At 48.7% G+C, this 13,427-nt stretch overlaps 1 protein-coding gene and 2 long non-coding RNA genes across 6 annotated transcripts in view; 1 reads left to right on the plus strand and 2 right to left on the minus strand.

Annotated features, from left to right (window-relative positions):
• Positions 1 to 5,803, minus strand: part of MDGA1 (MAM domain containing glycosylphosphatidylinositol anchor 1) — a 206,598-nt gene extending 200,795 nt beyond the window's left edge. For 3 of the 4 annotated variants that reach the window (XR_014953850.1, XM_085575600.1, XM_021550430.3), the window contains exon 1: positions 5,670 to 5,803. Coding sequence is in view for 3 of the 4 variants with exons in the window: in XM_085575600.1 (XP_085431726.1) it covers positions 5,670 to 5,796 (127 nt within the window). In the remaining variant the exon portion in view is untranslated. Of the gene's footprint in view, positions 1 to 4,401; positions 4,429 to 5,669 lie in introns of those variants that run through there. The other variant, XM_085575599.1, reaches the window with a different exon arrangement.
• Positions 4,645 to 5,281, minus strand: LOC110481685 (uncharacterized). Its single transcript, XR_002467288.4, has 2 exons — positions 5,005 to 5,281; positions 4,645 to 4,885 (listed from the first exon to the last, which is right to left on the minus strand). It is a non-coding gene; the product is annotated as an uncharacterized LOC110481685 (long non-coding RNA).
• LOC110481684 (uncharacterized) lies at positions 5,798 to 6,616 on the plus strand. The gene is made up of 2 exons (XR_013339689.2): positions 5,798 to 5,920; positions 6,483 to 6,616. It is a non-coding gene; the product is annotated as an uncharacterized LOC110481684 (long non-coding RNA).
• Positions 6,617 to 13,427: the final 6,811 nt, after the last annotated feature.

The following is a 13,427-nucleotide window of genomic DNA, read 5'->3' on the forward strand; positions in this document are numbered from 1 at the left end:
GCCTAAAGAAACAAATATTGTATCACCAGATGTGGGCACCCACTGCCTTTCCAAGAACAAACCAACATTATCCACTGTCTCTTGTATAGAGGGCTTGTATTCCCCGCAGCAAAGCACAACCCCTTCTGACAACACAACACAGCAACCCCTCTGCACAAAAAATACAAACATCTCACCTGATGAGAACTTCACCAATGAACTGTCTTTCCAGAGATACACACACAAACCAGCTGCCTGTGGACTTACCTTATGCCACCTAAAGAAGCCTTTTGCAGGTAGGGCTTGGGACATTTCCATGAACAGAGTAAGAAACACCTTCCACCCCAAGCTGTCTTTCACTAGTAGAAATGCATCTCTCTCTATTGCTTTTATCAGCACACTGCCACTGGGCAGAAGGCAATTTTCCCCCACCCCCCCCTCCACCTCTGCCCTCCTGAGAACAAGCCATAGCCATGCAGGCATTGTTCTTAGCTTAATGCTAATAGACTATGCTTAATGAACCAAGAGAGCACAGTGTGTATGGAGGGAGGGACTGGAAGCCTGAAATCGCGCTATTCAGGCAAGTAGAATAGCAGTAACTCATCAAAACACAGGCAAAACCGTAGGGCTTCTGGTGGTTGGGAAGTGTCACAAGATCCCTGAGTTACCAGCATGGAAATAATTTTTATCTTTACTTCAAAATAAGAACATCAGCCTCAGCAGCACAGCACCCCTTACTGCCCCTACTGAATTACTGTCTTGAATCTCCTGGGCCATCTTCTGCTGCATCTTCCACTTACTGGCAGTCACTTACTACACCCACCTGCCCCCCTCTTTCAAACTCATCTGAAAACATATATATATATATATATATATATATATATATATATAACTCCACTGTGAACTTGACAGGATGATAATTTTAAAAGCTGTGCTGCTCATGTCAAATTATTCAACATCTGTCTTCATGTTCCCACAAAAATTAGCATAGGATGATGGTTTCTGATGACACCTATAGTGAAATATTTTGACTTCATCCAGCAAGCTGCAAACCACCTGTCAAGAGGATAATGTCAGTTATCTAGTACTGCATATTAAAGTCAATTGAGGGTTTATCTGGTGTGTGAAGCTACTGACCTGACCTAAAACCAGAGGCTCTAGTGTCACAGAAGAGTGAATCTGACACATTACAACTGAAGAATAGCAAGGCACTCTGAAGCACTGAGCTGGACAGATTTAATGCCTTGACCTATAAGGGCTGATCAAGAACTATGCAAATCTCGGACCAACCCAGTCCATCGGTGAAACATCTATGGTGCTCCAGTTAGAAAACTCATTCCTCAAACACTATACAGCCTAAGCTAACACAGATTTAAGAGCTGGACAGCAAAGAGAAATGATTGAGCACAAAGGATGTCTGTACATCCATGTATATATGTGTACACACACATATTTAATTTGGAGGGCCACTGTGCTCAAGCATTGCATTTTCCCAACACAATCAGCCAAGAAGTGGCTCACAGGAGCCAGCTCTATCATTCCTTTAGCCAGCAATGCACTGAAATGGCAGCAAGGTACTCAAAGAGCTCCATGTCTTGGCCCCCTGTTACTGCTGACAAAACAACTCTAGACAGAGGCATGTGAGAGGGATGGATTCAGATCAGCAGGCTCCAAGTGACATTAGAGAGCCTATGCTCCTTTCATCAGAAGATATGGAGGTATATAGGTTGCAAGAAGGTGTGAGGCAGTCTACATTAAAAAAAACTCTAGGAAAAGTGTTTTTACTTAAAAAAAATAACAAACAAACAAAAAAGCAACAGATAAAAAGAGCAGGAAACAAATCATGTCATGTGTACATGAAATGAAAAAGTGTAGATGTTTATAGCCTAAACACCAGATATGTTTTACTATGACACTCCTCCATTACAGACACAAGAAAATAGTCTTCCACTCATTTGCTTTGTGGTTTTTTTGGTTTGGTTTGGTTTGGTTTCTTGTGGTTTTTTTTGTTTGTTTGTGGGTTCTTTTGTTGTTTGTTTTTTTTGTTTGTTTGTTTTTTTTTTTTTTTTTTTTTTTTTGCTTGTTTGAGGGTTTTTTTTTGCTGTCTGTAGTGGCATTTCAGGGATTATTCAATGTGATGGTGTCTCTTAAAACAAAGAGCCTTACGGGTCATTTATTCCCCACCTCTGAGGCCAGGGCAGGACTACCTGACACTCCAAATACTTCACCCCACCAGTTTCAAGTGCAGCCCCCTCTGATCATTGGGCCAGGCAGCTTTCCTTGCTGCCCAGCCTAAACATTTCCATCACCTTGCTGTATGTAGCCCCTCACCACACACATTCCTATAATGTCTTTTCTGCAGTTGAATTAAGAGAGGCAGGGGACAAAACATCCCACTTATTTTGCCTGAAAGGATGCTGCTGATCAGTGGGACTGTTCTAATTGCAAGACAACCCAGAAATGATAATTATACACTGCACATGGAGCAAGCACAGCAGCAGCACTGTGCACACCAAACCAGAGCTACCCAAGTCCTAGAGTCTAGAAGACAGAGTAGGAGGCAAGAGGCATGTTTTTCCCTTTGAATGCCACCACCACCACACCCCAGTCCTCCCCTCTCAGTCTTTAAGTGTTGATAACTCCAAGCCTTGAAGGGCGAGTCCCCTGTCTCCCTACCTCTTCCTTCCTCCTCCTCAATTCTGACATTTTCTAGAGATCTATTCCAGTTGGCTTCTCATCTTGACCAACAGCATTAACACACCAGGACTGAAAAGCACATGCAGTCTGGGAAATAGGCTAGCACAAAAGGCTGATAAAAGTTGTCTCTTGGCAGCCTGCTCAATTGCCTTCCCCATCAGGCCAGCCTTGTCTCACTGCAACAAGGCTGAAAGAATAGGATCAGCTAATGAGAAGAGGGTTTCAGACACACTTCAGTCATTACAACAAATGCCAATTTATATAACAAGCCTCTTCAGGTAGCAGGCAAAATCACCTTGACTCCTAATTAAATTGCACCTCAATTGCAAATGCTTCTTTCCTTCCCCCTTATACACATTTTATTTATACCATTCATCTCAATAAACCTCTCCAACGACTCTGCTCTCCCAGACAGAGGTCTTTTGTGCATCCATGTGGGTATATTATTTAAAGGGTACATCACATGGATACTTTATCTTGTTTAATCTGATTTAATCTCTGGAGATTTGCTAAAGCAAAATATATTTATAGACCCATATAGATGCCTCCCCCAGTCTCTGTTGCCAATACGAAAAGGCAGGAAAAGAGATCTGAACCGTGACACATGAGTTCCCATAATTTTTACATTAGGTGCCACATGAGATCGACATTCACAACACAGAATGCTGAAGTACAGCTTAAAGCTATGGCAAGAGACCAGTACAGAGGAAAAACCCGAGTGGAGGGGGAGCAGTGGGACTAATTTCTAATCCTGCTTTTTATTTATTTTTGCACGTATAACAGTACTAATCAAGTTCTTCTTGAGCCATAAGTAACAGCAATCCCACATCCAAAGAAACAGTGCTGGCTGGAGAAAGCATTAAATCAGCCCAGGGTAGTGGACTCAAGGCAGAATTGGAAAGACAATAAGAAAACTATTAGTCACCGTTCAAGTTTGCAGCGTGCTGATTCTATAAGACACTGCTCTGGGCTGCACTCAGTGACATCTGTGTATTAAGGCTCCTGTTGTTTGATAGTTTGAAGAGGTAGGGGTGGGAAGAGGAAGGAAGACACTAGATTTCCCCTTTGTGTAGTTAAGTAAGTGAACAGATAGAAGTAGTAGACCATTTTGGCTTAAAAGGATGCCTTCATCTTAGTGTATGTATGCATCTGCACTTTCTTTAATCTCTCTCTGAGAAAAAAAGACAATAACATCAGTAAGTTATTCTGAAGATCTAATAGAAGCAACTTTGTCAAATGCAAGTTCACTGAAGTGTATGAAAAAATACAACAGACAACCCTCTAAAGCACATTTAAGCAAACCTGGTTTTAAGCTCAGTCCCTCTTGCTATAATCCTAAGCAGTGAGTCCATTCTACAGCAACTGACAGCTAGCTATTCAGCAGCAAAACACTGAAGTGAAATAATAAAAGTTCAGCTAGAAGCAGATTACCTGTTTCAAAAGATTAAATTATATGCACTGACCGGGTTTCTGTACCACACACTCATTCTACTCCTAATCTTTCCAGCCTTTCAAGGGTCATACAATTTTCATCTGGATATGCAGACTGGGAGAAAACACATTACTGAGAAGAAAGAAAAAAAATAAAGGAAGCTAAACATCCTCTATTTAAAATGGTTATTTTATAAAACAGACCCAGACTCAACATCCCAGTCCTCAAGGAGAAAGGAGGAATTGTTTCCATTAAAGAAATACATCATTAAAAAGTGACCTACAAAGACTTACCCATAGTCAGTGAGTCTGAACTGATCTTTGCCAGAGCTCACACAAGAGACTGGCTTCGTGCTGTTAAAAAAGAGGGAGCGGGGCGGGGGGGGGGGGGGCTGGACTCTCTCACTGGGGTCTCTCTTCAGAGCTCAGAGAGCTTGGCTTGTTAGAGGCAGTGGCATGCCTTCCAGAAGGACTTAACAGCAATGCACAATTGATTTGTAAGCCAAGATAAAGCCGGCTTGTTATGAGAGACAAGACTTGTGGGTTGCTTTTATTTATTTTTTTCCCCAGTGTATTGGAAATGCAGATCTTGTAAAGCAAGAATTCAGAGGGGGCTGGGAGAGGGAAAGGGGGCTGCACGCCTGGCTAAAGTAAATCCAAGGCGCTCTCTCAGCCCGGGGTTTGTGCTCGGCGGCACCGGGTGTCATCCCCCGCCTTTGCCCTCGCACTGAGGGGCTGCGGAAGCCAAACCTCTCATGAGGAGACCGCCCGAGCTCGCCTGCAAACAAGGAGAGGAAGTAAGCTCCGTGAATGCAAAAATAATAATAGGAAAAAAGGGGGGGGGGGGGGGGGGAATCAAGCAACTCGGTATCATCTTTGGCACAGACCACCACCCACCCATGTCCACCACCTTGAGAAGAAAATCAGGCGCAAAGTTCCACGGGGTGCAAAACCAGCCTCGCCTCGTCCCCACGGGGAGCCTGGCGGGGCTGACCGTGGGGAGCCAAGCCGGCTGGAGCCGTGCCCGTGGCGGGAGTGAGCAGCCCACGGTACGCAGGGAACCCGACCGGGCAGTCCGCTGGCCCTTCTGCCTGCTTCCCCGTGCCGGTGCTCCTGAGACCAAAGAAACCCGCAAGCGCATCGCCGCGAAGGGATCCTCCGTCCTGTCCTCCCCCTGCCCCGAAGAAAATACAACTCGGAAGTGCTCCCAGAGCCGCCCCCGCCGACATCAGCGTGGCGTCCCCACGCGAGGCAGGTGGGGAGAGGGGAGGCAGGGCCGGTGTTCCAGTCGCTCCCCCGGCGGCAGTCCCGCCGGCGGTCCCTCCGTGCCATCCCGGCGGACTCGTACATGGGAGGCGGCCAGAGGTTACGGCGAGAAATTATGAAGTGGCTACAGGCGCTGGAAGCCCTATTGCTGCGTCAGTCTCTCCGCTCAGGCTGAGACGAGGTTCGGCGGCGTCATTTACTTTCTCCTGCAGGTGCTTTTTAACTTTGATCCCACCGCCGCCGTCTGCGCCCTCTCCCCCCACCCCTCCTTCGCAAACAGCGACAACGTGTCTTACCGTACACCCCTTGTCCCCTGATGTACACGGGCACCAGAGACAGGAATAAAAACCAGATCATGTCCATCTTCAAGGCAGAGCCTTCATCGCCGGCGAAGAAAAACAGCCAAAACAGCTCAGGCAGCATCCGGCGGGGGAGCAAGGAGCAGCCGAAAGCCTCCCGAAACGCCGCCCAATGCGCGCCGCTCCGCGGAGGGAACCGGCGCCCCTCGGGCGGAGGAAGGGACCCCCCACACAGGGGCCACCTGAGGGTAAAATTTAAAATTTAGGAGGAAAAAAAAAATAGAGAGAAAGAAAGAAAGAAAGGAAGGAAGGAGGAAGGGAGAGAGCGAGAGAAGGAGGCAGGAAGGGCAGAAACGCGGAGTACCGCTTCCCCTCTCCAGGTTGCTCGGGGATCTCCAGGCGAACAGGCAGCCGCGCCCGCACTCGGGGTACGGGGAAAGGCCAGGGGCACCGGGCCGACACCGGGTAGGGCAGGATCAGGACCCGGGCCAGCCCGGGCTCCTTTGTTCCGCAGGAGCTGCCGAGCTCTGCCCCAAGTCCCACGCTGCCCAAAGTGCTGCCAACTAGGGCCAACTTGAGTGAGTCTTCACCCTCCCTCCTCCTGACGAGGCTCTGGCCGCAGCCCCTGGAGCGGACGGGGAGAAGGAGAAGGAGGTGGAGAAAGAGCGGGGAAGCGAGGGTGGGGAGTAGTAGCCAGCTGCTGAAAGGCGGAGGAAGGGATAGGTGATTCTCGCTCCTCTTTTCCAGACCTTCTGAGGAGGGGATTGTTGTAATTAATCAAATCCAGGAAGGATTTTTTTTTTTTTTAAGCGGCTCCCAAGAGCTCCCTCAGCTGCACTGCACCGCCCCAACCAGCCTGAAGGGAGAAGCAACCGAGGAGCAGAGAGACCACACACCCTTGCAGCGCCTGCAGCTCAGCCGGGCTCTCCTCGCCTCCTCCCCAGCCTGCCAGGTCCTTCGCCCTTCAAAACTTTCCCTGATGTTGTGTGCCAGCCTCGTGCGGGTGCGTCGCCTCCGTGCTCGCCTGCTCCGCCCGCCTCACAGAGGATTTGCAGCTGTACAGGGGCCCGTGCCTCCCTCGACGGCTGCCGGAGCTCCTAATGGGAACTAACGGGCTGCAACTGGAAGGGAGCCGGCAATGCGGGACAAGAAGATGGACAAAGTGTAGCTACTCCTGCCAGATGCCAGCTGGAAACCGCTTAGGAGGACTCTACCCCACCGCTGTTTCCTGAAGCTCCAAAATCTGCAGAAGTTGCCGGGAACGTCACCGCTCCCCACCGGCCCCGGGCCACTCCGCTCCACAGCCCCCCGACGGGGCGTCCGGGGCTGCCCGCGCCCGCCAGCGGGGCTGGCCCGAGGGCGCCTCACACCTGCCTGCCGGGTCTGCCAGCCTCGCCTTATTTTCTACTCTGTTGGCTTTTCAGGTTTTTCCCCCACCCTCTCCATCATTTCATCCCCTTCTTAAAAAAAAAAAAAAAAAAAAAAAAAGCCAATTAAAACGGGTGTGATGGGAGAGCCCTGCCTCCTACCCAATTCTGCGAGCTTCCCCACGCCTCGCCCCGGCCCAATGATAGACAAGACCGCAGAAAGACCCAATGATAGACAAGACCGGAGAAAAAGGGACTTGCTTCGGGCGGGAGACCGATTGTCAGTCCAGGGTACTCTCATTTTAGGACCCTCGCGGCAAGGTCGACTTCTCCCGGCTGGGACTTGAGATGCCAAGAGATGGGGGGCAGCGCAGGTTTCCGGGGTGTCTCCCGTGCTGGTGCTCGTTGGTGCCAGCAAAGTTTTTGGCCCCCCCCCGGGTAGGTTGCAGGCTGGCGGGGCTGCCCTGTGCATGCTGCGGAGGAGCGGCGGGGCGCGGCGCTCCTGCGGGGCGGGGGTGCTGTGCGGAGCCCCAGCCCGGTGCGCGGCTGCGAGGGCCGCGATACTCGCCGGACTGCCGGCCCGGGCCGTGGTGATGCTCCGACGTGAAACCCGGAGCGGGGAAGTTGTGCATGCCCCGCTCCCCGTGCCCCCGCGTAGGGCCCGGCCGAGAGGCCGGGAGGAGGAGGAAGATGCTGAGCGAGCCCCGAGCATCGCCACCGGCAGCGCCGGCTACGCGGGGCCCTGCCTTTACCATCTCTATCTCCCGCTGCTTTGCTAGGGAGATAAAATACTGCTTCTGGGAAGCCTAGACCTGCTTGCCCCCGAGCTGGCGAGCCCACTCGTGCCTGTCCCGGGTCCATAGCAATGAGCCAGACCGCAAAGCAGAGCCAGCGCCGTGGAAACCCCTCTTAGCGGCGCATTCTGCTCCCGGGTGCCGGGCTCCGGCTCGCCTTTTCCCCAGCGATGGCTTAGCTGGGGTTCCCGTGTACGGGATGATGCGGATGTCCCTTAGCGACAGCGTGTCCTCTCTGGCTCTTCCTCGGGACTGGCCCCTGCGCGCCCCCGCCTCGGCCACGCGTGTGCTTGGCGCGCTGTCCCCGGGGGCTTCCGGCCCTGCCCCGCGGCTCTGCATCCATGCCCTCTCCCCGCGGCAGCTCACGAGGGATGCGGGACCTGGCAGGCACTGATTTGTCATGTGAACAGGTCACTCCCTGGATTAAAAAGTAATTAAAAAAAAAAAAATCAAAAGATATGGCCCAAAGAGCGACTGGTTGCTCAGTCATGCTCTATCAAACGATCAATTAATAGGTATAGCCCCTAATTAGGAAGTAGTTATTTCTATTGTAAACGGTGCTCAGTCAGAAAGAGAAAAGCAGTAACATGCACCAGGAAGAGAGCAGCGATACAGACAGAACACCATCACCGTAGAGCCCAGAGTCCCCCCGCCCCGTGCCCAGCATCCATGCACGTGGAAGGCATGGCAGGCAATTTCCCACTGGACTCTATTCTTTCACTTACCAGGATACCACCAGTATGAAACTGCCTTGTTTGTTTTTGTGGTGGTTTAGGTTTCCCTTGTATTTCTTTTTGTTATAACTAAGGGAGTATTTGCCAAGAAACTGTGGTTTTCACACTCTTAAGATGCCTTTTCCATAGCTGATAGCATAGAGCAGAGCAACTGTGAAAGCACCTGATATGAGCAAATTTATTCTTTAATACAATAAACCCTTGTCTGAGAAGGATTTATTCCTCCCTGCAGTGGGTGGTTGAAGCGTTAATAAAGGGTGTGTAGGTAGAAGGAGACAGCCAGCACCAGAAGTACAGGTGGATCAAGCCCTTTGCCATGGCATGAGGAGAAGCAGGACCTGATGATAGTGAGACAAAATAAAATTGTCAACATCTCCACAAAGCAGGCTGAAGGCAACCCAAGGAAAACAAGATGAAGAGATGTTTGCAGATCCAGGAAGCTTTATGGTGATAAAATAAAACTGTGGAGACATGAGTCTTGTTCTTTTCTATGCATAATTTTGAAATAAGGATATTTATGTGTAGCCCTTATGTGTTCCATTTTTTTTTTTTTTCAGGGATTTTCATTAAATTATGGAATAGTGCCTTGGTGTTTGAATGAGTATGAATTACGTATCTGTCTAATGAGTAAAAAAAATCCAAAAATGTATGCTTCACACCCCTTTTTTGTGTTAGTATTCAATGCACATGCTCATGTTTCACTCGCACAAATGCTTATGAAAGATGAATTTCAAAGTAAACTGCCAAAGTATATTCGGAGTAGGAAAAAATACTGCCAAAACCCAAGAACATAACTGCATTTGCTAAATAAGGTAATTAATAATTATTGCTTAAGGCCTAATAAATCATAGCATTCATAATTATGGAGTTTCCAATGGGTGACAGCAAGGCAGCACTCCTATGCACACTTGCTAAGCAAGCTACTTGTTATAGGGAAACCACACCCTGTAGTGATTCTACTTGTCAGAAAGCAAAGATGAAGAATGCCTTTGCTCCCCCCCGACTGTTTCCACAGAACATATTTGTCCCGTCTTTCCATCTGGGAGTCAATGTCTCTGGTCACTTCTCAAGACCCGACTTGTCAAATGAATCTGGTCTCTGAAATATTTATACATACTCCATCACCTATATTTCACAGCTCTGTTAAGAGGTAGACAGTCTCTGGGAGAGCTGCTGTGTTCAAAGAGAGCAAATCATATAAAGCAATGACACCAGGCAGGAAGCGATTGAAGAGCTGTGTGAGGCCAAGGTCCAGTTGCAGGAACATTAATTATCTCTGTGTCAATGTTTTCATGCTATACTCGGGTGCAGTCTGTCATTTCATTCTTTTCTGGGATGATGTAACTGTCTCTGGGCCCCGGTGATCTCTTCACCTTGTGGCCTGACATTTCTATCACCTCTTTCCTGTTCATTTCCTTCGCAGCAGGCCATGCAAGAATGTCTCCAGGATCTATGAAGTTTGATCTCTTCCTCCCCTTCCTCCTTCCACACATATATGGAAACTTTACTGCAACATTTCCCTCACTATGCCTAGTGAAAGGGAGTAGAATAGAAAGTAGGAGTAGAAACGGAACATAATGGAGCACCTTAGAGGCAATGGGCAAAGCCAGGGTGACTTCAAATGCTGCAGGAGAGATGGAAGTTGGGAAGGGGAAAGCTGGAGGACTCTGTAGCACTGCAGCAGAGATGTTAGCAGGGAGATGGGAAAGCAAGGGAATTCTAACTGCATCATAGGTCTGCATCAAGGAGCTGAGCATACACAGGTGTTCCGGTGCTGCTTCTGAGCTAGAGGAGGTAGGTTCTGCAGCAGTGTGGAGCAGGGCAACTGTCTGACCTGAGGCAGCAAAATTGGGCAGCAAAGTTTCTAAAAAGGGGGAACTGGGAAAGGCAAGGGAAAGCTGGTGTGTGTGAGGAATGGGAGCCCCCTTGAACTGCTGCAAACAAACTAGACATGACAGCACCAAGTACTCTGCAACACACAAACTCCTGGAAGATGAGAAGCTGGGCAAAGATACAATGACAGGATGCAGCTGAACTCTCTACTGTCAATTTTCTTTCTGTTTAGTTGGTCTTCCCAGGAAAACTGCAAAAAAAATATTCAAAAATCCTAGTTTGTCACTCTGAAATGCTGGAATCAGAATCTCAGTGCAAAAAAATTCCCCTGGCCTAGGGCAGTGTTTCCCATTATTCATAACACCAAGCTGGTGATGCTGAAATCCTAGATTCTCCTGGGTATCTCCTGCTTTCAGTATGAAGCATGCCAAGATAGGGCTATAAATCCCAAGGGTTTTCCTTTGCTGTCCTCAGTTCTCATCTCGATTCCAGGGAATAGACCCATGGTATGCTCACTTTCTTCCCAGATGCATTTTACACCACTAGTGGTACCTCTGAGCCTCTTGTGTATTCTCTGCATTTTTGATTATCTCTTCTCGTCACAGATAGTGTTTGGTACTGAAAGGAGTGATGGAGAGGGAGTCCATCTCTATTCTTAACCCAAGGTTTTCATCCTACCTGGGCTTTACAACCCTTCCTCCCTGTACTTCCCAGATGCTGTTAGTCACAAGGCTGTGCCAGGATTTCTGACAGCTGGTTGCTATTGTATTGGATTCTGCTATTCCTGCCTTCTACCTTCACCCAACTATACTTTGACACACTTCTGTTTCTTGGTTAAAGCTTATTTGAAAGCCATTGTAATCCCTTGCCCCTGTGATCTCAATGTGTGGCCACTCTTCTTTCCCTCACTCAAGTGCTCACCCCATGCCCTCCCTGCTTCCTCCCTCCCTGCTTGTGCACTAAACCCAGAGGCTTTTAACACAATATGTTCTACCAATCTCTATGCTTCTTAGCCTAAATATCTAGTTTGACAGAAATCCTGCTGGATTGGGTTTTTTTCCTCTTATGCTTTAGGACAGATTTGGGCTGGTATAGGGGTGCAGACAAGTGTCTCAGCATCACTGGGAACATCTTTTCTTGTTTCACCTTTTCTTTGATCTTTTTTCTCTTCTGCCTGCTTCTCCTTCTACATTCATGCTTTCTTCTTCTGTCCTACCCTCCCTTTCATGTGTAAAAAGCGAGTTGAGAAAATGTCAAGCTGGTGATGGTCAAAGGAACCTGTTCGTCATTTTTTCCACTTCCTTTTATTGCCTCAGTGTCCTCTCCTAGTCTGCGTCTCCCAGACTGAGGTGGAGAGGGATACTTTTTCACAAAGGGAAGAGACAAAGGGTTCAAGCACGATTCTCCGCTGTTCATGCCCTGTGCCACTACAAGCAAAAGGTGCATAGATTGCAGCTTTTGTCAGTGCCAGGCAGCTGATCTGAAACATGTGATCCCTGCCCCGAGGTGGAGGTGGTGGTGCAGGTGGCAGTAAAGGAGCTACACTTGAAGTAGATGCCTCCATCCACAGGGCTGTGTTTGAACCAGTTGTCAGCATTCCCAGGAGAATGTGCTACTTGAATTTCCCTTGAGGGGTTTAAAACACCACTCACAGCATGGGGATGGTTTATTGGCTCATACAACTCTTAGCTGGGACCTGCCTGTTTAGGCCTTGGTGGAGGCAGCCTTTGGTCATAGACAGCACATCATGTCTCTCTGATGAGAAGAGAAAGCCATCCTGCAGAGCCACTTCTGTGGAAGCACTCAGGTGAGGCTGTGGCTCACATGTCCTGACACCTCTAGTTGTTGAGAAAACACTCTTAGTGTTTTCACTTAGCTGCCTAGTGGCAGCTAGTGCCCACCTAATGTGCTCACTTCAGTAGCCCAGTGGCCACACTCATTTTTGGGAAGCTGATCCTATCAGCACATAGTGCCTTAACACACAAGAAGTTCCTCGGTCTCTTTTTGTCCTTTAAGGAAGCCACCCTCACTTCAAGAATTGAGCATTTGTGTTTTGGATATTAAAAGGTAGCTGCAGAATAAACTATTTTTCTGCCAGAATATCTCTTCACCATCCATCCCAGACCACAAGAGGCTGGCAGAGCTGGTTGCAGAAAGATCCAACAGTGTGCCAGGCAGGCTGCAGAGAAGAACATCCCATTTAATGCCTAAAGGAGCCCCACTGCTTCCTGGGGAACCATACCCTGCTGTTCAGAGGTACAGTTCTCCCCCAGCTTCTCACTGCAACACAACAATGAAAAGATTGAAATCCGTAGCTGTCAAAGCCAATGTGTGCTGCCACAGTCTGAACAGCTTGGGCAGTCAGACCTTTGCTGGGATGGGCTTTGTTCCACCCAGGAGAATGGGTGTGTAGTCCCCAGCTCACATGGCCATCACTGGCTGTTTTGACTGGGGATACCTGAGTCAGCCCAGTGCCTGATGGAGGCTTCCTCCTACTCTTTTTTTTGGCAGCTCTCCAGCCGACTGCTATTTTCCTTCACTACCACAAATCCACTCTCCAAGCCTGATCCATCTTCCCTCTACCCAAACTCCTTCTAGGAGTGTTATAAATAAACATGGCTTTGACCTGAGTTTTGGAAATCCTGAGGCCAGAATTCTTGTTGGAAATATAGTGGTCCCTGTGTACTTATCTCTTCCAGAGGCACTCAAAGATGGATGTGGACACTTATGTTTTAATTCAAAATTACTTATATGGCCTGTTTCACTGTCATTCCTTGCTCTGCTCATACCTATAGCTCAGGGTGGCAGGTGAATACATCAGAGGGTTTCCAGGCTTAAGGAGAGAATGCAAAGAGCTGCTTTACTGGGCAATGCATGTCTCAGTGCCACTGAACTTCCTTGCTTTGGCTCTGTAAGCTGATGAGGTCTGGAGGGATAGACGGCTGCAAATCTTACTTCCGTGAGGGAGGATACTCTGAGCTCATCTGCGAGGACAGGGTCTCTCAGCTCTCATTTGTGCTCCTCAGC

This window comes from Lonchura striata, chromosome 3 (genome assembly GCF_050655825.1).
Source record: "Lonchura striata isolate lonStrDom1 chromosome 3, ASM5065582v1, whole genome shotgun sequence".
NCBI classification, from domain to species: Eukaryota; Metazoa; Chordata; class Aves; order Passeriformes; family Estrildidae; genus Lonchura; species Lonchura striata.